The 26,830-nt window shown below is 38.1% G+C and overlaps 1 protein-coding gene across 12 annotated transcripts in view; it reads left to right on the forward strand.

Moving 5' to 3' along the window:
- Positions 1-26,830, forward strand: part of LOC133754237 (lysine-specific demethylase 6A-like) — a 211,330-nt gene that overhangs the window by 124,085 nt on the left and 60,415 nt on the right. For all 12 annotated transcript variants that reach the window (XM_062184736.1, XM_062184729.1, XM_062184730.1 and 9 more), the window contains one exon: positions 8,954-9,732. In XM_062184736.1, the coding sequence (XP_062040720.1) occupies positions 8,954-9,732 (779 nt within the window). The remainder of the gene's footprint in view (positions 1-8,953; positions 9,733-26,830) is intronic.

Genomic DNA, 26,830 nt, shown 5'->3' on the forward strand with positions numbered 1-26,830 from the left:
ACCAAAAAGGAATGTGAAGATTGAATCAGCAATAAAGTCTCTCAAGGAAAATCCAAGAACACTTGGCTTCAGTACTTGAATACTTCATTTTTTATATTAGAATAGAAAATATACCAGTTTTTCTCAAATGATTATAAAAATTTGGTGATGAGGTAATGCTTCCATACTTTCTTTTAAAAATTATATAAGGTAAACAAATTTTATAATTTCATATTTACAGATTTAAAATGTAGTGATACTTCCCACCTTATCCTGCCTCCTCCTGATGCTCCCATCCTTCCTCCTCATTCGTACTCCATGAGGCCACAGTTTTCATGATACCAAAGCATAACCAGATATACTTTAAAAAGAAAAGAACAACACAATACGCTAATGATTCTAATTGCAAAAATTCTTAACAAATTGCTATCAACAGTCTAGTCACACTTCAGAAGGATTATATATATGTTGAAGTAAAATGTATTCCTTGGATGCAAGGCTAATTTGAGATATACAAATAAATCAGCTGATATATTAACAGGATGAGAAATAAGTGTTACCTGGTAATCTGAATAGATAACAAGCTTTTGATAGCATTCAGCATTCTTTCATGATAGTAATTCAAAAACTAGACATGGGAGTAACTTAGTTCAGTACAACAGAGCCATATATGATAATCTCCTAGCTAATAACTTACTACATGGGATAAAGTTTCATCTGATATCTGAACCAAGATCAGGATGTCTACTTTAACCATTCTTAATTATAATAGTACTAGAAGCTATGGCTGAAGCAAGGCAAGAGAATAAAAGGAGGGAAAGGGGCTTCCAAACTAAAATGGTTTGAAAACCAAATTGTCTTTGTTTCTAGATAACATGATGCTATATATATAGAAACTGTAAAAGCTATACTAAAAACCTACTGGCTGGCCAGTGCCATGGCTCAATAGGCTAATCCTCTATCTGCGGTGCTGGCACACCAGGTTCTAGTCCTGATCGGGGTGCTGGATTCTGTCCCAGTTGCTCCTCTTCCTATTCAGCTCTCTGCTGTGGCCTGGGAGTGCAGTGGAGGATGCCCCAGTCCTTGGGCCCTGTACTCGCATGGGGGATCAGGAGAAGCACTTCGCTCCTGGCTTTGGATCAGTGCAGTGCACCAGCCGCAGAGGCCGTTGGGGTGTGAACCAACGGAAAATGAAGACCTTTCTCTCTGTCTCTCTCTCTCTCACTGTCCACTCTGCCTGTTCAGAAAAAAAACCTACTGGAAGTGGTACTACAATAACATATAAAATACCTCTTTTTTATAGCAATAAATAAAAAGGTGTAAAAGATATTAAAGACACAATTTCTATAACAGTAGATAGGCTAATCTTATTTCCTCTTTTTCTCTTGTTTTCAGTATCTGCTGTGTTGATAATATGAGTTCATATAAAATGTTCATGCAAAATGTGAAGTATTCTGAGTTTAATTTTTACTTTTTTTAAAACTTTTATTTAATGAATATAAATTTCCAAAGTATAGCTTATGGATTACAATGGCTTTCCCCCATAACTCCCCTCCCACCCGCAACCCTCCCCTTTCCCGCTCCCTCTCCCCCTCCACTCACATCAAGATTCATTTTCAATTCTCTTTATATACAGAATATCAGTTTAGTATATATCAAGTAAAGATTTCAACAGTTTGCCCCCACATAGCAACACAAAGTGAAAAAATACTGTTGGAGTACTAGTTATAGCATTAAATAACAGTGTACAGCACATTAAGGACAGAGATCCTACATGATATTTTTTAAAAATTAATTTTCTATGCCATTTCCAATTTAACACCAGGTTTTTTTTTTTCCATTTTCAATTATCTTTATAACAGAAGATTGATTCTGTATATACTTAGTAAAGATCTCATCAGTTTGCATCCACACAGAAACACAAAGTGTAAAAATACTGTTTCAGTACTAGCTATATCATTACTTCACCTTCGACAACCTATTAAGGACAGATCCCACATGGGACGTAAGTATACAGTGACTCCTGATGTTGATTTAACAATTTAACACTCTTGTTTATGGCATCAGTAATCTCCCTAGGCTCTAGTCATGAGTTGCCAAGGCTTTGGAAGCCTTTAGAGTTCGCCGACTTTGATCTTATTCCGATAGGGTCATAGTCAAAGTGGAAGTTCTCTCCTCCCTTCGGAGAAAGTACCTCCTTCTTTGATGGCCCCGTTCTTTCCACTGGGATCTCACTCGCAGAGATCTTTCATTTAGGTCTTCTTTTTGTTTTTTTTTCTTTTCTATGGTATCTTAGCTTTCCATGCCTACAATACTCTCATGGGCTCTTCAGTCAGATCCGAATGTTTTTAAACTTTTTTAAAGATTTATTTTATTTATTTGAAAGATTTACACAGAGAGAGAGATCTTCCGTTTGCTGGTTCACTCCCCACATGGCCGCAGTGCCCAGAGCAGCGCTGATCTGATGCCAGGAGCCAGGAGCTTTTTCTGGATCTCCCAAGTAGGTGCAGGGGCCCAAGGACTTGGGTCATCTTCTAACGCTTTTGCAGGCCACAGCAGAGAGCTGCGGGACTAGAACTGGCACCCATATGGGATGCCGGTGCTTCAGGCCAGGGCTTTACCCCTCTGTGCCATAGTGCCAGCCCCTGTTTTTAATTTTTTAACATCTCTATGTATCTTGTAGATCATAATCTGGTTAATATTGTTAAAAGGCAGGACATACTAAGGAAGAATTAAAAGGAAATGCTGAGGATCAAAAAAACATTAACAAAAGCAAGAGTGTGCTTAATGGGAATATCAGTAGACTGGAGAGAGCTAAGGAAAGAATCAGTGAACTTGAGGGTCTGTATGTAGAAATTTCCCATACTGAAACACAAAGAGAAAGAAAATAAAAATAGCAGTAGAGGATAGAAAAACTGTGGGAAGCTAGCAAATATGTAACATATATATTGGAAATCACCAGAAGAAATAAGAAATGGCACAAAGAAAATATTTAAAATAATCATGACTGAGGAAATTTAAAAATTGAAAATAGGTCCCAAAATAGAGATCCAGGAATCTCATGTATTTGTATAAGATCAATTTTGTAAGCATATTTCACTTGGCATAGAATTCTTTTATTTTATTTATTTGGCTTTTTATTTTTAATTTTTTAAAAATTTGATTATTTGAAAGCGTGACATAGAGAGTCAGAGATACCTTCCATCCATTGGACTTTCCAAAAAGACTCCACAGCCAAGGATGGACCAAGCTGGAGTCTGGAACTCCATTCAGTTCTCCCATGCTTGATGGAGGGGTCACAAGCACATTGGGCAATCTCCACTGGTTTCTCAGGCACATTATTAGAGAACTAGATCAGACGCACAATAGCCAGTTTTCCTATCAGTGTTGTGCCCTACAGTGCTGGTCCCTTATTTGGCACTATTGATTTTTATTGATAACTGGCCTCAAATTTTTGTGAGAAGTTTCTTGTTAAATGTGTTAAATTTTCCTTTCAGTATGCTAAGTCATTTTCTTTGCTGTGTTTACATTTAGCTTTGGACAATTTTATTTGATGAGTCAGATGTGGTTCTTTTTGTTTATTCTAATCAGTTTACTGAACTTCAGTATGCAGCCTGAAAGGTTTTCATGAATTTTGGACTATTCTGCTTTAATTTCTTCAAATATATGATTTGGAAGGGGTCTCTTAACCCTCTCGGTATCTCTTTCTAGGGAATTTTAGCCAGTTTTGATTAGCTATTGAGCCCCATTAAATATTACATTATTGTGACTTCTTACTGTTTGTTCTTTTTAAATTTTATTTAAGTTACACATATTTCATGTATTTCATATATACAAATTTAGGAACATAGTGAAACTTTCCACTCTATCCTCCCTCCCACCCACACTTCAACACTTCTTCTTCCTTACTCTTCCATTCCTACTCCTTATATTTACAAAGATCTACTTTCAGTTCACTTAATGGTAGCAAAGTTAACCCTACACCTAATAAAAGAGTTCAACAAATAGTATGAAGGGAAAAAAAAACACTATTCTTCAGCAGAAGAGACAAGGGCATTAAACTGTCATCCAATCTCAAAAATGTTCATTTTACTCCAATACATTAGGTTTTAGATTTTCTGTTAGTTACCTCTTATCAACGAAAACATATATATCTGTCTTTTGGGGACTGACTTATTTCACTAAGTATAATGATTTCCAATTGCATCCATTTAGTTTGAAAAGAAAAAGAAAGGATTTCTTTTCTTTCTTTTTTTATTCTCTATAAATGAGTAGTACTCCATATTGCATTTGTACCATATTTCTTTATGAAGTCAATAATTAATGGACATCTGAATTGATTCCATGTCTTAGCTGTTGTGGATTGTGCTGCAGTTAGCATGGGGGCACAGAAACTCTTTCATATGCTGATTTCTTTTGTTTTTGGTAAATTCCTGTAAGTGAGATGGCTGGATCATATGTTACATCTATATTCAGATTTCTGAGATATTTTCATACAGTCTTCCACAGTGGCTATACCAGTTTACATTCCCACCAACGCTAGATTAGGGTACCTTTTCCTCCTAATCTTCCCCAGCACCTGTTGTTTGTCAATTTTTGTGTGAGAGCCATTCTAACTGGAGTGAATTGAAACTTCATTGTGATCTTGATTTGCATTTCTCTGATGGCTAGTGATCCTGAGCATTTTTAAAGTGTCTATTGGTCATTTGAATTTTCTCTCTTGAAAAATACTTGTTCAAGTCCTTTGCCCATTTAATAACTGGATTGTTTGTATTGTTGTTGTTGAATTTCTTGACCTCTTTGTAGATTCTATATATTAACACTTTATTTGTAGTTTAGTTTGCAAATTTTTTCTGTCCTTTGCCTCTTCACTTTGTCGAATATTGTTTTGCAGTGCTGAAGCTTCTCAGCCTTATGTAATTCCATTTGTCAATTTTGGCTTTGATTGCCTGAACTTCTGGGGTGTCTTCCAATAACTAGCTTTGTGTCTTTGATCCATTTTGAGTGTATTTTTCTGTAAGGTGTAAGGTAGGGTTCTAGTTTCATACTTCTGCATGTGGTGATCCAGTCTTCCTAGCACCATTTGTTGAACCAATCCCTGCCCTTTATCCAGGAATTAATTTTAGCTCCTTTGTTGAAGATAAGTTGGTGGCACATGTGTAGATTGATTGCCTGAGTTTCTAGGCTTCTGTTGGTCTACCTATCTGTTTTTGTGTCAGTGCCAGGCTGTTTTGGTTATTTTGCTCCTTAGCATATCTAGAAATGTGGTATTGTTATGTCTCTGGCTTTGTTTTTGTTGTATAGGATTTGTCTAGCCATCTGGAGTCGCTTGTGTTTCCACATGAATTTTAGCATCATTTTTTTTCATAGTCTGAAAGATTATCATTGGTATTTTGACTGAGATTGCATTGAATCTGTAAATTGTTTTCAGTAGTGTAGACATTGTGATAAAATCAGTTCTTCCAACCTATGAATATGGAAAAATTTTCAATTTATTGTGTGTCTTATTCTGTTTTTCTCTTTAATGTTTTGTAATTTTCATAATATAGATTTTTGACAGGTTTGGTTAAATTTATTCCAAATATTTAATTCTTTTTGGAGCTATTGTGAATGGGATGATCTTAAAAGTTCTTTCTCAGCAGTGACATTTTCTTTGTGTAAAAGACTATTGATTTTGCTGTGTTGATTTTTCATCCTGCTACTTTATCAAACTATTTTTTGAGTTTCACTGCACTTAGAATCATGTCATCTGTAAATAGATAGTTTGATTCCTTCTTCTGATTTGTGTCACTCTGTTTTTTTACCTATTGGCTCTGGCTGAAACTTCCAGGATATATTAAATAACAATGGTGAGAATGGACATCCTTGTCTGGTTCTGGATCTTAGGATGAGTGATTCTGGCTTTTCCCCATTCAATGCTACCCAAGGTTTTGTCATAAATGTTGGGCATTGCCTAAAACCTCCATTACAATATGGCACCTGGTGGATGTTCCAGGTGTGTGTCTGCGGCTACTGCAGTTAAGCTACCTAAGATCAGACCACTGGCAGGGATAGATCCGCTTTAGTTCCAGACACGTGGACAGTACATGATCCCTATACTTTCTTTAAGATGCCCCTGTGTGTGGTCCACCCATGGCTTCGTGACCTTTTCGCTGATTGGCTCCCCTACTGGGCATGTCTTTTGTAAACCTTATAAGCCTGCATACTTCTCAATAAAGCAGTTCCTGCTTCACCAGAACTCAAGGGTGCTTGCTGAGGGTGTGCTTGACCCCTTGACCTCACCTCTCCTGTTATTGTCCCCTGCTGAATGGGGCCAGCCTCAGGCTTAAGACCCGTTAATTGTGTTGTGTAATGTTCCTTCTATATCCAATTTGCTTAAAGTTTTCATCATAAAAGATGTTGTATTATATCAAATGTTTTCTCTACATTTACTGAGATAACCATACATCAACATCAGTTTGTTGATGTGATGTTATCACATTGATACATTCAAGGTGAGTATTGATGAGTAAATATAAAGACTTGTCCCTCCCATTTTCCATAAATATTCCTATTATTTACTTTGGATTTCTTTTGTGCTTTTACATGGGGCATCTGTGCCTTTACTTTCTTTCATAATGATAGTTATCTTTCTGAGTTTCTGTGTGTAGCACATCTGCCCCTTTCTTAACAGATTTTTTGAGTGCTCTTGTGGGGAGGTTGGAGGGAGATAATTGTGCCCCTTTTACTTCTTCTGAGTCTGCAGTTAACAGCTAGCAACCACTAGCCCCTGTAGGTCCTGGCCACACTCAGGGCATGTTTTTCTTCTGAGTGTATCACTACATGGTTCTGCAGTCTGGTCTCACCATTGTCTCCAAGCTGCTTCCTGCTGTGCTTCTTGCTGCAGCAGTCATGTCTTGTGTCTATTTCATGTATTTCATGCTGTTTGTTTTCACTTTCCACACAGGTCCACAGCATTCTTCTTCCTTTGTAGAATTCCCAATGTCCAGGTTGTTGTTGTTGTTGTGGTTTTTTTTTTTTTTTTTTTTACTGTTTATCCATAGCCTACTGCAGTACATCATCCTAATCTACCATCTTGAAATCTCGGATTATCAAAAATTTTTAGTGGCTTTAAAATGATTTGCTTGATTCCATTTTGAAAACTGTCCCAAAATTTATTTATTTATTTGAAAGTCAGAGTTACACAGAGTTACAAGAGGCAGAGAGAGAGAGGTCTTCCATCTGCTGGTTCGCTCCTCAATTGGCCGCAAGGACCGGAGCTATGCAGATAGTGAAGTCAGGAGCCAGGAGGTTCTTTGGGGTCTCTTACTCAGATGCAGGGGACTTAGGACTTGGGCCATCTTCTACTGCTTTCCCAGGCCAAAGCAGAGAGCTGGATTGGAAGTGGAGTAGCCAGGACTCGAACTGGCACATATATGGGATGCTGGCACTGCAAGCGGCGACTTAACCTGCTACGCCACAGCACTGGTTCCCTCTGTAAGAATTTATAATTCAAAATCTTTTAGTAGGCAGTGTAGAAATAATGAAATTGTTAATTTTTCATATGTCTACTTAATATCTAAATGAATAAATTATTGCATATGAACTTTAGGATAATTTAACTTTTTGGTATACCTAGTGCCAGGCATACCCTGTTTTTGAATGACACTTACAGAACAGTTTTTATCTCAACTACTACTGTTTTGTTCTTTGAATTACATAGTCATTTGAAACCAAGTTTCATCCTTTACATTACAAATTTTGTCATTTTGGATGGTTCTAATTTTAAAGTAGATCTACTTATATATAGGTATTTCTGATTAGAAACATTATATTGTTAGAATCTAATTTCAGAGATATGCCGTCAGATTTTAATTAGAGAATTAGCAATGACTTTTGTGAACACAAATATTATAAAAATACAGGTTATTAGTGACCTATTTTATTTTACATTAAAACAAAGACTTAACTCTGCAATAAATTGCCAATTCAGAAATTGACTAATTTTAAAATGTTATGTAGGGTTCTAGTTTTCTCACAAATACAGTATTGAAAGTTAAGAATATGTTCATATATTATACTAAATTTTTGAGTTAAAAAGTTTTTGTGTTCAGTAAGATACTTAAATCATTGGTTTAGTATTCCCTTATTATTTTGATCAGTGTTGTTGAGAAATTAGTTTATTACTTACTTTGTCAGTAAAATAAAATGTGATTCCTCTTATTAGAGCAGTTTTGACACAAGGGAGAAACTTCAGTAAAAATTACTTATTCACTGTTTTTTTTTTTTTTTCATTCTATGAAATAATTTTATTTTGGTACCAAAAATTGTAATTATAGTAAATTGTTTGCTTAATTCTTCAGCATCTTTTTCTAAATATATATGGTTGGAAAAAAATACCTCTTTCTAAGTCGTTATTTGAGACGTTGCACTTTGAGTATCATTGCTCTTGTAGGGAATTAGAAGGGTAGAAATTCAAATGAGCTAGTTATAAAAATATGCTTATTGATTTAATATTGTTATCCTTGACTGAAGGCAGTTGGTAGACCTACATTAACATTTTTCTGGTAATTTTAGATGTTTTAATAACTATGTGTATTTTTATTACATGTTATAGAACAGTTAACTTTGTTTTTTGCTGCTATTGTTAATAGTTTAATTGATAATGATCAGATGTATGTTTTGCAAACCAAAATTTGGAAGTAAATCTGTCTTAAAATCAAAATGTATGTTAGAACTGAGCAGTTTAAAATTGCATATAGAAGTTTTTAGCTCATTAAAATGGAATCAAATCAAGCAGCAAGGTTAAGCTGTTAACAATTTCAATTTTTTGATTTTGGGAAGTTTTTGATAAATTTAGGACTTGGGTTCATTTATTATCTATGTTACATATTTTTGGTGGCTTTTATTTAACATTTTAATAGTATTTTTGTGTATTTTGGATTTGCATATATTAAACTTAAATCAGTTTTATTTCTTCCTTTCTTCTTTTTAGGGGCTTCCTAAAGGTCAGAGTTCAAATTTGGCAAGACTTAATGATGATCAACCTCTTTTTACCCCTCAGTGTGCCCAATATCTACCTGCAGCTAGCACTGGTATTCAGAATCAGAATGGACATCGCACTCTGCCTAGAAATTCAGTTTCACAGGGGAATGCTGTCAATCATCTTTCCTCTCATACTGCTACCTCAAGTGGACAGCATGGCATTACCCTTACCAAAGAGAGCAAGCCTTCAACAAATAGATCTTTGGGAACTGAAGTAAGCAGGCATGCTGGAGACACTTCATTTGGCTGTGCTGGAAGCAAGGGATTTTCTAATCATATCCATCAGGTGGCATCTGTTGTTGTTTCCAATCCAAACCATGGAGATTGTATGTCACCTGATTTATTAATTCCAGACAATCCTCAGCCCTCTGCCTTGTTGGTTAGAAAAGCCAATGATCATTTGGGAAGTGGAACTTGTGACAACGTCAGTAATTCTCACCCTGCTATTCATACAAAGACTGATGATTCTGTTGCCTCTTCACCTTCTTCAGCCATTTCAACATCATCACCTTCTCCAAAATCCACTGAACAGACAAGCACACAAAGTGTTACTAGCCTTAAGAGCCCTTGCAGTGGATTACACACAATTAATGGAGAAAGGATGAAAAACTTTCAGAGCTCTAAAATAGTTGATCTGACTCAAGATAGTCATAACTCCAGTGTTCAGAATATACCTTCAATGTCTGTGTCAATATGCTCCAGTTCATCAGACGTTCTGAAGACATGCAGGTTAGTGTCGGAAAATTAATCATAAGGTGAAATGGTTGATTACTGAACATATTAGAAAAATGAGATTTTTTTTTTAAATGGAAAAGATGACTACTTGTGTAAGATAACAATTTCATAAGATGTGATCACGTTGTTAGAGCATAATCACATCAGTTTCTCAGATGTTTAAACCCCTTTTTGTAAACTGCTTTATTAGAGAGATTATGTCTTTATTTAATGTTACTGAACTTTATTTTATGTGGTTCACTATATTCTGGGCGTCGAAATGAAACGGTTGATTTTTTTCTTTAATTGAGAGAGAGAGAGAACCAGATGGAAAGAACTTCAGTGCCATTGCCTAAACTATTTTAAGAGCTAGGACTGGGCTAGCTCAGAGCCAGAAGCTGGTAATTTCATCAAGGTCTCCCACATTAGTGACTTTATTTGAGCTGTTACCACTGATGCCCAAAGTGTACATTGGTGGGAAGCTAGAATCAGGAGGCAGAAATAAAAATCAAATCAAGACATTCTATTGAGAGACATGGGCATCTTTTTTTTTTTTCTTTTTTTAAAGATTTATTTATTTATTTGAAAGTCAGAATTACACTGACAGAGGAGAGGTAGAGAGAAGGAGAGAGAGAGAGAGAGGTTTTCCATCTCCTGGTTCACTCTGCAGATGGCCACAATGGCCAAAGCTGCTTCCAGGTCTCCCACATGGGTGCAGAGGCCCAAGGACTTGGGCATCTTCTGCTTTCCAGGCAATAGTAGTGAGCTGGATCAGAAGTGGAGCAGCTAACACTCGAACTGGAGCCCATATGAGATGTGGTATTCCAAGTGGTGGCTTAACGTGCTATGCCTCGGTGTCGGCCCCTGTACCCATCAGTTTTAGTGTTTCTCTCACATCAGAAATAAACCCTACATACTGATTAAACTCAAGAAAATAAACTCTTCAATTGAATAAGTTCCTTTAGTTTGTCATACTCATGAATATTTTTCTATGTAGAACACTAAAACTTATTGAGTTGAAATCACAAAAAATCATTTCTATAATGTTGTTTTTAATATTTCATATAAATAAAACTGGAGCTATAATATTAGTTTTGTTTAAATTTTTAAAAGACCTTTATAATCTTTACATAATAAGGTCAGTTATGTAAAAAGAAAATAAATGTCCTATAATTAGACAATCTCAACATCATTCCTTTTTTTTTAACTTTTATTTAGTAAATATAAATTTCCAAAGTACAGTTTATGGATTACAGTGGCTCCCCCCTCCCCCATAACTTCCTTCCTACCCGCAACCCTCCCATCTCCCGCTCCCTCTCCCATTCCATTCACATCAAGATGCATTTTCAATTATCTTTATATACAGAAGATCAATTTAGTATATATTAAGTAGAGATTTCATCAGTTTGCACCCACACAGAACATAAAGTGTAAAATACTGTTTGAGTACTAGTTATAGCATTAATTCACATTGAACAACACATTAAGGACAGAGATCCTACATGAGGAGTAAGTGCACAGTGACTCTTGTTGTTGACTTAACAAATTGACACTCTTGTTTAAGGTGTCAGTAATCACTCGAGGCTTTTGTCATGAGTTACCAAGGCTATGGAAGCCTTTTGAGTTCGCCGACTTCAATCTTATTTCGAAAAGGTCATAGTCAAAATGGAAATTCTGTCCTCCCTTCAGAGAAAGGTACCTCCTTCTTTGATGGCCCGTTCTTTCTACTGGGATCTCACTTGCAGAGATCTTTCATTTAGGTCCTCCTTTTTTTTTTTTTTTTCCCAGTGTCTTGGCTTTCCATGCCTGAAATACTCTCATGGGCTCTTCAGCCAGATCCGAATGCCTTAAGGGCTGCTCAAAATCATTCTTGCTCTATCCTTATTATTTATTTAATGGGTTTTGACTTTCAACTTAGAAAAAGTTTTTGAAATTTCATCCATGTTTCTTCTTTGTTGTTGTTCAAATATTGTTTAATATTAGGCACTTACTTTATTTTTACTAGTGCTGTGAACTAGTCATTAATTTGTATTTACTGAACTTCAAACATCAATTAAGTTTCTTTAAATAGTTTCTGCTTTTGGTTTGTGAGCTAGAAGACCACACCTTCACCACACCCCTGTGTGACCTCATGTCCCTATCTGGCCACATCTGTGTACTCATTGGCCAATCAGATTAATTAACCATTCCCCTTTGGAAGTGGATTAAAGGCCTGAAAGATGGTGGGCCCAACCTTTTTTAGGCCTTTGGTCAGTGAAGGCCCCTGAGCCCTCTGCCTCCAGGTTGTGTGGCCTTTGGGCCACCCCCTCTATGATTCCTGACCTACATGCTCCTGCATGTGGATGGCTCCTGGTACTCAGTATGAACCCAGATTTCTCACTCTCCTTTAAATAAAGCCCTCACTCTCTTACGCATTTTTCTCACTGAATAAAAAGCTTAAAACTTAAAAAAAAATAGTTTCTATTTTAGCTACTTGTGGTAGTAATAGGATAATATTGATAACAATTAAATGCCTTTGGAATAAATCTTTCACCTAGAGGTTAAGAAATGCACATTCCACAGGAGAATTCTGGATTCAGTTTCTGCATCTGGGTCCTGATTCCAGTTGTTTTCATTGCAGATCCTGGAAGTTAAGGGCAATAACTCTATAATGTGGTCAGGAGACTTTTGTGTTTCTTCAAGCCTGGCTTCAGTCTTAGTCTGCTGCTTGGCATTTGAAGCATAATGAACCAGGGAGTTCTGTATGTCTCAAATAAAAATATTATTATTTATGATTTTATATAAAATCATAACCAAATGAAATTAGTGTATTTTATATTTTAGTAGTTTAAATATTTTAATATTTCATTTTATTTTTTAAAAGAATTTTATATTTATTTGAAAGGCAGTGTTAGAGAGAGAGAGATCTTCTATCTGCTGGTTCACTCCCCAACAGACCACAAAAGCCAGAGCTGGACTGATCTGAAGCCAGGAGCTAGGAGCTTCTTCTGGGTCTCCCCTGTGGGTGCAGAGGCCCAAGGACTTGGTTCATCCTCTGCTGCTTTCCCAGGCACATTAGCAGGGAGCTGGATTAGAAGTGGAGCAACTGGGACATGAACCAGCACCCATATGAGATGCTGACACTACAGATGGAGGCTTTACCTGATACACCACAGCGCCAGCCCCTCCATCTCATTTTGAGATCATTTAAAGTAAAGATGAACATTTACTTAAGAGTAAAACTTTTTTGAAAGAATTATTTGAAAGAATTACAGAGAGAGTGAGAGATACAGAGAGAGAGAGAGAGAGAGAGAGAGAGAGATCTTAACCAACTGGTTCACTACTCCAGTGACCATAACTGTTGTGACTGGGCCAGGCTGAAACCAGGAGCCAGGAGCTTCTTCCAGTCTCCCACACTGTGGGGTCCTGGGAACTTGGGCTACCTTCTGCTACTTTCTTAGGCACATTAGCAGGGCTTGAAAGTGGAACAGCCAGGACATCTGTTTAGATGCCATTAACCATTGGTGGCGTAATCCACACTGTGCCATGGTGCGAGCCCCTAAAATATATTAAGACTTTAATTTTGATTACCAGAATAAGGAAATTTTATTTCTAGATTGCAAATAGCTGATTTTTAATAATACCATAGGTACTGTGTTGCAGGGGTCATTTCATTAAATGTCAGTTAATTGAAGTATGTACTAAAAAGAGCAGGATCAGAAATACAGGAAGTAGACAATTGCAGTTGGAGCCTAAGCACTTGGGCCACCTTCCACTGTTTTTCCAGGCCATTAGGTTGCTAATTGTAAATGGAGCAGCCAGAACTCGAACCAATGTCTACATGGGATGCTATCATTGCAAGAGGTAGTTTTACCCAAACTACATTCCAAAATCAGTCCTTGTAGAATTGGATTTAAATATTGTTTTCCCATACGTTTTTCTTTTTTTTTTCTTTTCTATTTTCTGAATTTTTAAGTGAAGTTTCATTATTTCTCTTGAATAATTTTGGATACATACAAATTATAATGTAGTTCTGATATCCATGGACTAATTCCTTTATATTAGAGTTGGCTTCTGTGTATTTTTTTTTCTTTTTTGAAAGAGTTACAGAGAGAGAGGGAGAGGCAGAGGGAAAGACATCTCCTGTAGCTTGTTCTCTCCCCAGATGGCCACAACAGCTAGGGATGGACCAGGTTGAAATCAGGAGTCAAGAGCTTTTTCCAGGTCTCCCCATGTGGGAAACATGGCCCTAAACACTTGGACCATTTTCCTCTGCTTCTTCCAGGCCATTAGCAGAAGCTAGATCAGGAAAAGAGCAGAAAGGACAGGAAATGGCACCCATACTGGATTGCAGGCATTGCAGGTGCTGGCTTTATATACTACATTACAATGTGGTCCCCAAGAAACTGTATTTTTTTTTAAACTTTTATTTAATGAATATAAATTTCCAAAGTACAGCTTATGGATTACAATGGCTCCCCCCCTCCCATAACTTCCCTCCCACCTGCAACCCTCCCCTTTCCCACTCCCTTTCCCCCTCCACTCACATCAAGATTCATTTTCAATTCTCTTTATATACAGAAGATCAGTTTAGTATATATTAAGTAAAGATTTCAACAGTTTGCCTGCAAATAGCAACACAAAGTGAAAAATACTGTAGGAGTACTAGTTATTGCATTAAATCACAATGTACAGCATATTAAGGTCAGAGATCCTACATGACGTTTTTTAAAAATTGATTAATTTTCCATGCAATATCCAATTGAACACCAAGTTTTTTTTTTTCATTTTCAATTATCTTTATGTACAGAAGATCGATTCTGTATATACTAAGTAAAGATTTTATCAGTTTGCACCCACACAGAAACACAAAGTATAAAAATACTGTTTCAGTACTAGCTATATCATTACTTCACATTGGACCACACATTAAGGACAGATTCCACAAGAGTCATAAGTACACAGTGACTCTTGTTGCTGACTTAACAATTTGACACTCTTGTTTGTGGCGTCAGAAATCTGCCTAGGCTCTAGTCATGGGTTGCCGAGGCTATGGAAGCCTTTAGGGTTTGCCGACTTTGATCTTATTCCAATAGGGTCACAGTCAAAGTGGAAGTTCTCTCCTCCCTTCAGAGAAAGGTACCTCCTTCTTTGATGGCCCCGTTTTTTCCATTAGGATCTCACTCACAGAGATCTTTCATTTAGGTATTCTTCTTCTTTCTTTCTTTCTTTTTTTTTTTTTTCCAGTGTCTTGGCTTTCCATGCCTAAACTACTCTCCTGGGCTCTTCAGACAGTTCCGAATGCCTGAAGGGCTGATTCTGAGGCCAGAGTGCTATTTAAGAAATCTGCCATTCTATGAGTCTGCTGTGTCTCCCCCTTTCCATGTTGGATCCTTCTCTCCCTTTTTGGTTTTATCAGTTAGTATTAGCAGATACTAGTCTTGTTTGTGCGATCCCTTTGACTCTTAGACCTATCAGATTCATCAATTGTGAACTGAAATTGATCACTTGGACTAGTGAGATGGCACTGGAACATGACATCTTGATGGGATTGAATTGGAATCCCCTTTCACGTTTCTAACTCTACCATTTGGGGCAAGTCCGATTGAGCATGTCCCAAATTGTACATCTCCTCCCTCTCTTTTTCCACTCTTATATTTAACAGGGATCACTTTTCAGTTAAAATTTAAACACATAGAATAATTTTGTGTTATCACAGAGTTGAACCACCAGTACTAGAACAACAACAAAAAATACTAAAAAGGATAAAGTATTACATTGTACCTCAAGAGTCTGGACAAGAGATGAACAGGCTATTGTTTCTTATAGTGTCCATTTCACTTCCACAGGTTTCCTCTTTGGTGCTCAGTTAGTTGTTGCCGATCAGGGAAAACAAATGATATTTGTCTCTTTGGGACTGGCTTATTTCACTCAGCATGATGTTTTCCAGATAGCTCCATCTTGTTGCAAATGACCAGGTTTCATTTTTTTGATTGTGGGCATTTGGGTTGGTTCCAGGTCTTAGCTATTGTGAATTGAGCTGCAATAAACATTGATGTGCAGATGGCTTTTTTATTAGCCAAATTAATTTCCTTTGGGTAAATTCCAAGGAGTGGGATGGATGGATTGTATAGTAGGGTTATATTCAGGTTTCTGAGGAATCTCCAGACTGACTTCCATAGTGGCTTAACCAGTTTGCATTCCCACCAACAGTGGGTTAGTGTCCCTTTTTCCCTACATCCTCTCCAGCATCTATTGTTGGTAGATTTCTGGATGTGAGCCCTTCTAACTGGGGTGAGGTGAAACCTCATTGTGGTTTTGATTTGCATTTCTCTATTTGCTAGTGATCTTGAACATTTTTCATGTGTCTGTTGGCCATTTGGATTTCCTCTTTTGAAAAATGTCTATTGAGGTCCTTGGCCCATCTCTTAAGTGGGTTGTTTGTTTTGTTCTTGTGGAGTTTCTTGATTTCAGTGTAATTTCTGGTTATCAACTCTTTATCTGTAGCATAGTTTGCAAATATTTTTTCCCATTCTGTCGGTTGCCTATTCAGTTTCCTGACTCTTTTTTTTTTGAAGTTCAGAAACTTCTCAATTTGATGCAATCCCATTGTGAATTTTGGTTTTGACTGCCTGTGCTTCTCGGCTCTTTTCCAATAAGTCTTGGCCTGAACCAGGGATTGGTTTTGGTTCTTTGATCAAATATAAGTTGGCTGCAGATGTTTGGATTGATTTCTGGTGTTTCTATTCTGTTTCATTGGTCTATCCTTCTGTTTCTGTACCAGTACAATGCTATTTTGATAATAACTGCCCTGTAGTATGTCCTGAAATCTGGTATTGTGATGCCTCTGGCTTTGTTTTTGTTGTACAAGATTGATTTGGCTATTCGAGGTCTCCTGTGTCTCCATATGAATTTCAGCATCCTTTTTTCCAGATCTGAGAAGAATGTCTTTGGTATCTTAATTGGTATTGCATTGAATGTATAAATTGCTTTTGGGAGAATAGACATTTTGATGATGTTGATTGTTCCAGTCCATGAGCATGGAAGATTTCTCCATTTTTTGTTTTCTTCTATGACCCATTGTTCATTCAGGAGCATGCTGTTCAACCTCCATGTGTTTGCATGTGTTCTAGGGATTCCCGAGTTGCTAATTTCCAATTTCATTCCTTTGTGGTCTGAGAAGCTGCATGGTATGATTCTAATTCTCTTGAATTTGCTGAGACTTGCTTTATGGCCTAGTATGTCATCAATCCTAGAGAAGGTTCCATGTACTGCTGAGAAGAATGTAAATTCTTTCTGTGTAGGATGAAAAGTTCTGTCGATATCTGTTAGATCCATTTGGGTTATAATGTCATTAAATCTTCTGTCTCCTTGTTGATCTTCTGTCTTGTTGATCTGTCTATCTCTGAGAGTGGAGTATTGAAGTCCCCCAGTACTATTGTATTGGGGTCTAAGTTTCCCTTTAAGTCCCTTAACAAGTCTTTTAAATAAACTGGTGCTTTGTAATTAGGTGCATATACATTGATGATTGCTATATCTTCCTGTTGAATGGATCCATAATCATTATGTAGTGCCCCTCTTTGTCTCTCCTAACAGTTTTTGTGGTAAAGTGTATTTTGTCCGATATCAAGATGGCTACGCCCACTCTTTTTTCATTTCTGTTGGCATGGTATATCTTTTTCCAGCCTTTCACTTTCAGTCTGAGTGCATCTTTGTTAGAAATATGTGTTTCTTGTAAGCAGCAAAAAGATGGGTTTCGTCCCGTAACCCAGTCAGCCAGTTGGTGTCATTTAACAGGACTGTTCCTTCAAATAACATTCATTGTGACTATTGAGAAGGAGTAACTTTGCCCTGCCATTTGCCAAAGATTTTTTCTAATATATGCTTTGAACTTCCTGTGATCTTTTGGTGTGAGGTGTTCTTCCTTTACCTTCTTTCATCTTGATGACCGTGTGTCTGTTTGTAACACATCTTTAAACATCTTTTGCCGGGCTGGACTAGTGGCAACGAATTCTTTCAATTTCTGTTTGCTGTGAAAGGTCTTTATTTCACCTTCATTCATAAATGAGAGCTTTGCAGGATATAATATTCTGGGCTGGCAAATTTCTCTCTTAGTACCTGGGCTATATCTCGCCATTCTCTCCTATCTTGTAGGGTTTCTGATGAGAATTCAGCTGTGAGTTTAATTGTACATCCATTGAGAGTAATCTGACCTTTCTCTTGCGCATTTTAGGATCATTTCTTTATGTTTCACTGTGGGGAGTTTGATTACGACATGTGGTGAGGAACTCTTTTGGTCATGTTTATTAGGGGTTCTGTGAGCTTCCTGTACTAGGATGTCTCTGTCCTTCTCCAAACTTGGAAAATTTCTGCTAGTATCCCCACTGAAAAGGCCTTTTAATCCATTCTCCCTCTCCATGCCTTCAGGAACTCCTAGAACCTGAATTTTGGTTTTTTGATAGTATACTGAGAATATTTTTTAGATTTGTTTTCATCTTTTTTTCTTTGGTTTGACTGTTTCCTTTCCTGTCCTCTGTCTTCTGAATCCGGTATTCTCTGTTCTGCTTCACCCATCCTGTTTTAAGGCTCTCTAATGTGTTTGTCATTTGATCTGTCGAGTTCTTCATCATTTTGATTTCTCTTCACTATCACATTTTCTTGTTCTATTAGTTGTTTCAGTTCATTTTGATTCCTCTTTAGTATTTCTTTTTATGAGAGATTTTCACTCTTGTCCATTAAGGATTTCTGTAGTTCAATAATTTGATTTTGATAACTTCTTAATGTTCTTATCAATTTTTTGAGACCTGCTTCTTACATTTCCTCTAACTCTTCATCTTCATAATCTTGAATTGCAGTATCTTCTTAATTTGGGGCATCATGGTGTATTCCTTTCTCGTGTTACTTTGGTTTCTGCCTTTGTTGTTTGGCATATTGGAGATATTCTTTTTTTTTTAATTAAACTTTTATTTAATGAATATAAATTTCCAAAGTACAGCTTATGGGTTACAATGGCTTCCCCCTCCCAAAACTTCCCTCCCACCCACAACCCTCCCCTTTCCCGCTCTCTCTCCCCTTCCAATCACATCATGATTCATTTTCAATTCTCTTTATATACAGAAGATCAGTTTAGTATATATTAGGTAACGATTTCAACAGTTTGCCCCCATATAGCAACACAAAGTGAAAAAAAAATACTGTTGGAGTACTAGTTATAGCATTAAATAAGAGTGTACAGCACATTAAGGACAGAGATCCTACATAATATTTTTTAAAAATTAATTTTCTATGCCATTTCAAATTTAACACCAGGTTTTTTTTTTTTTCATTTCCAATTATCTTTATATACAGAAGATCGATTCAGTATATACTTAGTAAAGATCTCATCAGTTTGTACCCACGCAGAAACACAAAGTGTAAAAATACTGTTTCAGTACTAGTTATAGCATCACTGCACATTAGACAACACATTAAGGACAGATCCCACATGGGATGTAGGTACACAGTGACTCCTGTTGCTGACTTAACAATTTGAACACTCCTGTTAATAAAATGAACACTCCTGTTCATGGCATCAGTAATCTCCCTAGGCTCTAGTCATGAGTTGCCAGGGCTATGGAAGCCTTTAGAGTTCGCTGACTTTGATCTTATTCTGATAGGATCACAGTCAAAGTGGAAGTTCTCTGCTCCCTTCAGAGAAAGGTACCTCCTTCTTGGATGGCCCCGTTCTTTCCACTGGGATCTCACTCGCAGAGATCTTTCATTTAGGTCTTCTTTTTGTTTTTTTTCTTTTCCATGATATCTTGGCTTTCCATGCCTACTATACTCTCATGGGGTCTTGAGCCAGATCCGAATGCCTTAAGGGCTGATTCTGAGGCCAGAGTGTTGTTTAGGACATCTGCCATTCTATGAGTCTGCTGTGTATCCCGCTTCCCATGTTGGATCTTTCTCTCCCTTTTTGATTCTATCAGTTAGTGTTAGCAGACACTAGTCTTGTTTATGTGACCCCTTTGACTCTTAGACCTATCCGAGCCATTGAATGTGAACTGAAATTGATCACTTGGACTAGTGAGATGGCATTGGTCCATGCCACCTTGATGGGATTGTATTGGAATCCCCTGGCACATTTCTAACTCCATCATTTGGGGCAAGTCCGATTGAGCATGTCCCAAATTGTACATCTCCTCCCTCTCTTTTTCCACTCTGAAATTTAACAGGGATCACTTTTCAGTTAAGATTTAAACACCTAAGAATAATTGTGTGTTAATTACAGAGTTCAACCACTAGTACTAGAACAACAACAACAACAACAAATACTAAAAAGGATAAAGTATTACATTGTACATCTAGAGTCAGGACAAAAGCTGATCAGGTCATAGTTTCTTATAGTGTCCATTTCACTTCAACAGGTTTCCCCTTTGGTGCTCAGTCGTCGCGGATCAGGGAAAACAAATGATATTTGTCTCTTTGGGACTGGCTTAATTCACTCAGCATGATGTTTTCCAGATTCCTCCATCTTGTTGCAAATGACTTGATTTCGTTGTTCCTTTCTGCTGTATAGCATTCTATGGAGTACATGTCCCATAATTTCTTTATCCAGTCTACTGTTGATGGGCATTTGGGTTGGTTCCAGGTCTTAGCTATTGTGAATTGAGCTGCAATAAACATTAATGTGCAGATGGCTTTTTTTTTTTTTTTTGGACAGGCAGAGTGGACAGTGAGAGAGAGAGAGACAGAGAGAAAGGTCTTCCTTTGCCGTTGGTTCACCCTCCAATTGCCGCCGCAGCTGGCGCGCTATGGCCGGCGCACCGCGCTGATCCGATGGCAGGAGACAGGTGCCTATCCTGGTCTCCCATGGGGTGCAGGACCCAACCACTTGGGCCATCCTCCTCTGCACTCCCTGGCCACAGCAGAGAGCTGGCCTGGAAGAGGGGCAGCCGGGACAGAACCGGCACCCCGACCGGGACTAGAACCCGGTGTGCCGGCGCCGCAAGGTGGAGGATTAGCCTGTTGTGCCACGGCGCCAGCCCAGATGGCTTTTTTATTAGCCAAATTAATTTCCTTTGGGTAAATTCCAAGGAGTGGGATGGATGGGTTTTATGGTAGGGTTATGTTCAGGTTTCTGAGGAATCTCCAGACTGACTTCCATAGTGGCTTAACCAGTTTGCATTCCCACCAACAGTGGGTTAGTGTCCCTTTTTCCCCACATCCTCTCCAGCATCTGTTGTTGGTAGATTTCTGATTGTGATCCTTTCCAACCGGGGTGAGGTGAAACCTCATTGTGGTTTTGATTTGCATTTCTCTGTTTGCTAGTGATCTTGAACATTTTTTCATGTGTGTGTTGGCCATTTGGATTTCCTCTTTTGAAAAATGTCTATTGAGGTCCTTGGCCCATCTCTTTTTTTTTTTTTTTTTAACTTTTATTTAATGAATATAAATTTCCAGTGTACAGCTTATGGATTACAATGGCTTCCCCCTCCCATAACTTCCCTCCCACCCGCAACCCTCCCCTCTCCCGCTCCCTCTCCCCTTCCATTTGCATCAAGATTCATTTTCAATTCTCTTTATATACAGAAGATCAATTTAGTATAAAGGTTTCAACAGTTTGCACTCACATAGACACACAAAGTGAAACATACTGTTTGAGTACTAGTTATAGCATCAAATCAAAATGTGCAGCACATTAAGGACAGAGATCCCACATGAGGAGCAAGTGCACAGTGGCTCCTGTTGTTGACCCAACAAATTGACACTCTAGTTTATGGCGCCATTAACCACCCTAGGCTGTCGTCATGAGTTGCCAAGTATATGGAAGCCTTCCAAGTTTGCCGACTCTGATCATATTTAGACAAGGTCATAAAAGACAGGGTGAGGATAGTAACCAATGATCCTAAGAGTGGCATTTACCAGGTTTGAACAATTGTACAGCATTAAGTGGGGAAGAGGACCGTCAGTACACACGTTGGGAGTAGAGCCATTGGTGGTAGAGTAGAGGTTATGATTACAAAGGAATGAGGCCCAAGTACGCTAGACAGGGTCTAGAACAAAGGACAGAGTCATTATTAGAGGAGCTAAGAAAGGTGCTGTCTAAGCTACAAGTAATTTTTCTGATTGAGAGGCAAATAGAACCTGATAGAAGGGGATTGATAATAATCTGGTGGGCTTTAGGCCTTGTAAGTTAAGAGGCCCAGACCTATCTATCTCTTCACATGGGGTATATCCTAAGGGAGGTGTGAACCTCCTAGGGGAAGGCACTCTGTTGACTTTCATTACTTGGCTGGCCTGGGAGGAGAGCTGGCCAGGTAAAGGCAGGTGGCATCTCTAACAAGAAATTTACAGTTCTGCCTGCAATGTTGCTGACCCTACTTGACCATCCCCTCAGCTGCAGTGGTCACTTTGGAAGCTGGGCTGAGTGAAGGGCTTTTCAGCTTAGAGCCAATAAGATCTGTGGCTCTGACCTGGGCATCCTTCGATTCCAGGGCAGGTCCATTTCCTGTGATCCAACTCTTGGCAGAGCTGCCAGGGCTCTTCACAAGCTGACTTCTGCTGAAGCCCAGGCATACCACCTTGAAAGCCACTGCAGTGGACTGGCCTGTTGGGTCTCCTTGAGGGCAGATCACTGTACAGATCAGCCATTAATAGGCCTGCCACCCATTGCTTCTGATGCCGAGCTTTCTTTTCCTCCTGGTTTGTGTTAAAGCAGACCAGAGGATGCAAGTCAAGGGAGTGCCCGTGTCCCATCTCTAATCTTCGGTGGCCTGAACTACAAGTCTATAGTCACAGGCGTGTTCTGTAGTAGTTTTTCTAAGGTAGACAATGCCCATGAGGAAAATTCTATTCTCACTTTAAAACTTTCTTTCCCTTTGGTCTGAAAGGGAGGTTTTTTCTACTTACTGTATACTTTGCTGATGGCGAAGTGAATCTAGCTATGAGATTATTATTTAAGTTCTTATTTTGGCTATGCTATTACAGAAAAATGTTAGCCATCTCTTTTATAAGGTCTAAAGATTAAATTGTGCGTCCTACAGATTCCTTCATAATAGAATTAGTTTCCTACCTTGAAGAGAATAGAGAAATGAAAGAACAAGATGGGCTTAGAATAGAGAAATGAGGGAGCAAGTCCTAGATCGCTTGCTGACATTAGCAATATCACATGAATACTTAGCAAACAGTTTCAACCATTAGATAACAACTTAAGAAAACATTTATCAGAAGGTCCAATGCCTTCTATAAATTTTAAGAATCATGTATTTGAAGACACTTCTTAAATATCTAACATGGTGTAGTTTGTTTAACCAGTAAACTTAAGCACAACAATATAAAATGTTTTTAGTTTCTTTCTACCAAGTTTAAAACATATGATACACAGATTCAGGTCCCACAAATTAAAATGTATCTTTGATTAATTTTAGCAGCTTAAATTTATGAACAATCTTATCTATAAGCCATTTAAAATAAAACTCTTAATAAAATTTCCCCATGTGGACATACAATATGTACACACATATAACATAGCATAATAGACCAATATAGCAATTTTAATAATAGCTTTTAAAATCTTTAACTCTTTTTGTAGATTGCCAATTGATTTGAATTGCTTTTTTAGTAACCTCAGTTAACCATACTTTCTCTCAGTTGGTACTGTTAATACATTATTGGCTTCATCTGTTTACAGAGCCATCCCAAAGTACTGAATACAATAGAAGTGGCTGGAAAAAGTCCATAGGAACCTATAGGAGGACACCTAAACACAGAACCAACAACGCTTTAGTTTTATGAGCAGCAAATCATATATAACTGTGGATGACAAAAGACTTTAAGTCGCCATGTTTAAAATTATAAACTCATCAACCAACAAGAGGCACTTGCTTACTTCACAGTATTTTTGAAAGCACCTGTAGGATTTTACAAGTATTTAACCCTTTAGGCCTCTGGGGCTTTCTCATTAAGATAACTATCATGTCTAGTAACACAAGATCATTAGACTTTTTAATTCTCAAACATTTGTATTGATAGCATTTTCCATTATAGAAACTAAAGTTTGGTACCACATCACATTTTGACAGTTCTTCTAATATAATCCAAATAGCCTAATTAGTTGGTGTCTCTATAAGATGAGAGACATAGGTCCTTCGATTTTTTCAGTTGGGCCCCAACTGGAAAAACCAAAGTCCAGGATTTACTGGAAATTTTAGATACCAGATTGTTTGGAACTTTGATTTTTTGAATGTCTGTCAAGAATGCCAAGAAGGCTCAAAACCCAAAATATCTGGTTGAAATAAGATTCCTTAAAATCATGACATAACATAGACCAAATTTGATCTTGTTACAAGGTGATTATTCAAATCTTTGAAAATAAGCACATATTTACATAACCCATAGCTCTTAATAAAAATTCAGCTGTTTTTGAACAATTAGAATTTAACAGACATCAAGAGAACATAATAGATTACTTTAACACATTGCTTTCGCAGAGCATCAGAGTTTAATTCTATGTCAAAGAGAAATTGAGCTTCCTGTGATCTTTTGCTGTGAGGTTTCCTTCCTTTACCTTCTTTCATATTGGTGACCATGTTTCTGTGTTTCTGTGTGTAACACATCTTTAAGCATCTTTTGCAGGGCAGGATGAGTGGCAACAAATTCTTTCGGTTTCTGTTTGCTATGAAAAGTCTTTATTTCACCTTCATTCACAAATGAGAGCTTTGCAGGATATAGTATTCTGGGCTGGCAGTTTTTCTCTCTTAGTACCTGGGCTATGTCTCGCCATTCCCTTCTAGCTTGTAGGGTTTCTGATGAGAAGTCTGCTGTGAGTCTAATTGGAGATCCTCTAAGAGTGATCTGACGTTTCTCTCTTGCACCTTTTAGGATCTTTTCTTTGTGTTTCACTGTGGTGAGTTTGATTACAACATGTCGTGGTGAGGATCTCTTTTGGTCATGTTTATTAGGGGTTCTATAAGCTTCCTGTACTAAGATGCCTCTGTCCTTCTCCAAACCTGGGAAATTTTCTGCTAGTATCTCACTAAAAAGGCCTTCTAATCCTTTCTCCCTCTCCATGCCTTCAGGAACTCCTAGAACTTGAATGTTGGGTTTTTTAATAGTATCCTGTAGATTCCCGACAATATTTTTTAGATTTCTAATTTCTTCTTCTTTTCTTTGATTTGACTGTTTCCTTTCCTGTGCTCTGTCTTCTAATTCCGATATTCTCTCTTCTGCTTCGCCCATTCTGTTTTTAAGGCTCTCTAATGTGTTTGTCATTTGATCTATTGAATTCTTCATTTCATTATGGTTTCTCATCACTATCTCAGTTTCTTGTTCCACTAGTTGTTTCATTTCATTTTGATTCCTCCTTAATATTTCATTTTCACGAGAGAGATTTTCTATCTTGTCCATTAAGGATTTCTGTAGTTCAAGAATTTGTTTTTGAGAACTTCTTAATGTTCTTATCAATTTTTTGAGATCTGCTTCTTGCATATCTTCTATCTCATCATCTTCATAATCTTGCATTGGTGTGTCTTTTTCATTTGGGGGCATCATAGTGTCTTCCTTGTTCTTGTTACCTCGATTTTTGCATTTGTTGTTTGGCATGTTGGAGATATTTGGTTTCCTCACTGTGGTGTTTTATCTTGTTACACTATGGCTCTATATTAAGTGGACTGTCTGCCTTCGGTGGAGCCTTAGAGGCTTGAGATGAGTGTGGACTGAGAGCTGTGTTTGGTTCCTCAGGGCTGAGGGTGTGTCAAAGATGACACTCCCAGGTTAGGTGTGGTAAATCTCTCTTTCTTTCTTTTTTTGATTCAAAAGGGAAGTAATTCCCCACAGCTGAATGTAATTGGAGGTAGTTAGCAGACAAATGATATACCCACAGGAGCCAGGGATTGGAAGCTCTTTGCCAAGGACCACACAGGGAATCTGTGCTGCCCTCAGTGTGGGCTCCAATTCTCCTGCAGTCTCCCATTGGGTTGCCAAGTTAGATCCTAATCTCCTGTTATTTCACCCCTCCCCCCAGAGTCAGGTTTTTCTGCTAGGCTTAGGGCCGGTGCAGACCTGAGGTCGCACTGCTTATGATGTATCTCCAAAATGGCACCTGCTCTGTCTTGCTCACCTTTGAGAGGTGAGCAGAGAGAGAGAAACTCGTGTCCGTATCGGTCACTTTTTTTTTTTTTCTTTTCTCTATTCTAGTTAGCCTGGTGAACTTTTCCCCACGGAGTTTCAAGCCTCGTTCCCTCTAGTCTCCTCTTTCTGCTTGCCCGCTGTTATCTCAGGCTATTGAGGTTCGGCTCACCTCGCGTTCCAGCGATGGTGCGTTGAGTCTGCCGCTGGTGTCCCGAACTTGGGCTCCCACGCTCTCCACGCAGGTCCACTGTGAATCACTAGTTCCGGAAGAGTTTCCTCTGCTGTTTCTTCCCCTACTCTTCCTTGACCCTGCAGTATCTCCACTTTTATTAACGTGTGTCTTGACGAACTATCAGTGTGCTCCGTTCCTATTCCGCCATCTTGCCGCTCTCCCTTGGCCCCTCTCTTAAGTGGATTGCTTGTTTTGATGTTGTGGAGTTCTTGATTTCCTTGTAGATTCTGGTTATCAACCCTTTATCTGTAGTATAGTTTGCAAATATTTTTTCCCATTCTGTCGGTTGCCTCCTCACTTTCCTGACTGTTTCTTTTGAAGTACAGAAACTTCTCATTTCGATGCAATCCCAAATGTTATTTTTGGTTTTGACTGCCTGTGCTTCTGGGGTCTTTTCCAATAAGTCTTGGCCTGAACCTATATCTTGCAGGGTTTCTCCAATGCTCTCTAATAATTTGATGGTTTCGGGTCATAGATTGAAGTCTTTAATCCACGTTGAGTGAATTTTTGTGTAAGGTGAAAGGTATGGGTCTTGCTTCAAGCTTCTGCACATGGAAATCCAATTTTCCCAGCACCATTTATTGAATAGGCTGTCCTTATTCCAGGGATTAGTTTTGGATCTTGGATCAAATATAAGTCGGCTGTAGATGTTTGGATTGATTTCTGGTGTTTCAATTCTGTTTCATTGGTCTCTCCATCTGTTTCTGTAGCAGTGCCATGCTGTTTGGATAACAACTGCCCTATAGTATGTCCTGAAATCTGGTATTGTGATGCCTCCGGCTTTGTTTTTGT

This window comes from Lepus europaeus, chromosome Y (assembly GCF_033115175.1).
Source record: "Lepus europaeus isolate LE1 chromosome Y, mLepTim1.pri, whole genome shotgun sequence".
NCBI classification, from domain to species: Eukaryota; Metazoa; Chordata; class Mammalia; order Lagomorpha; family Leporidae; genus Lepus; species Lepus europaeus.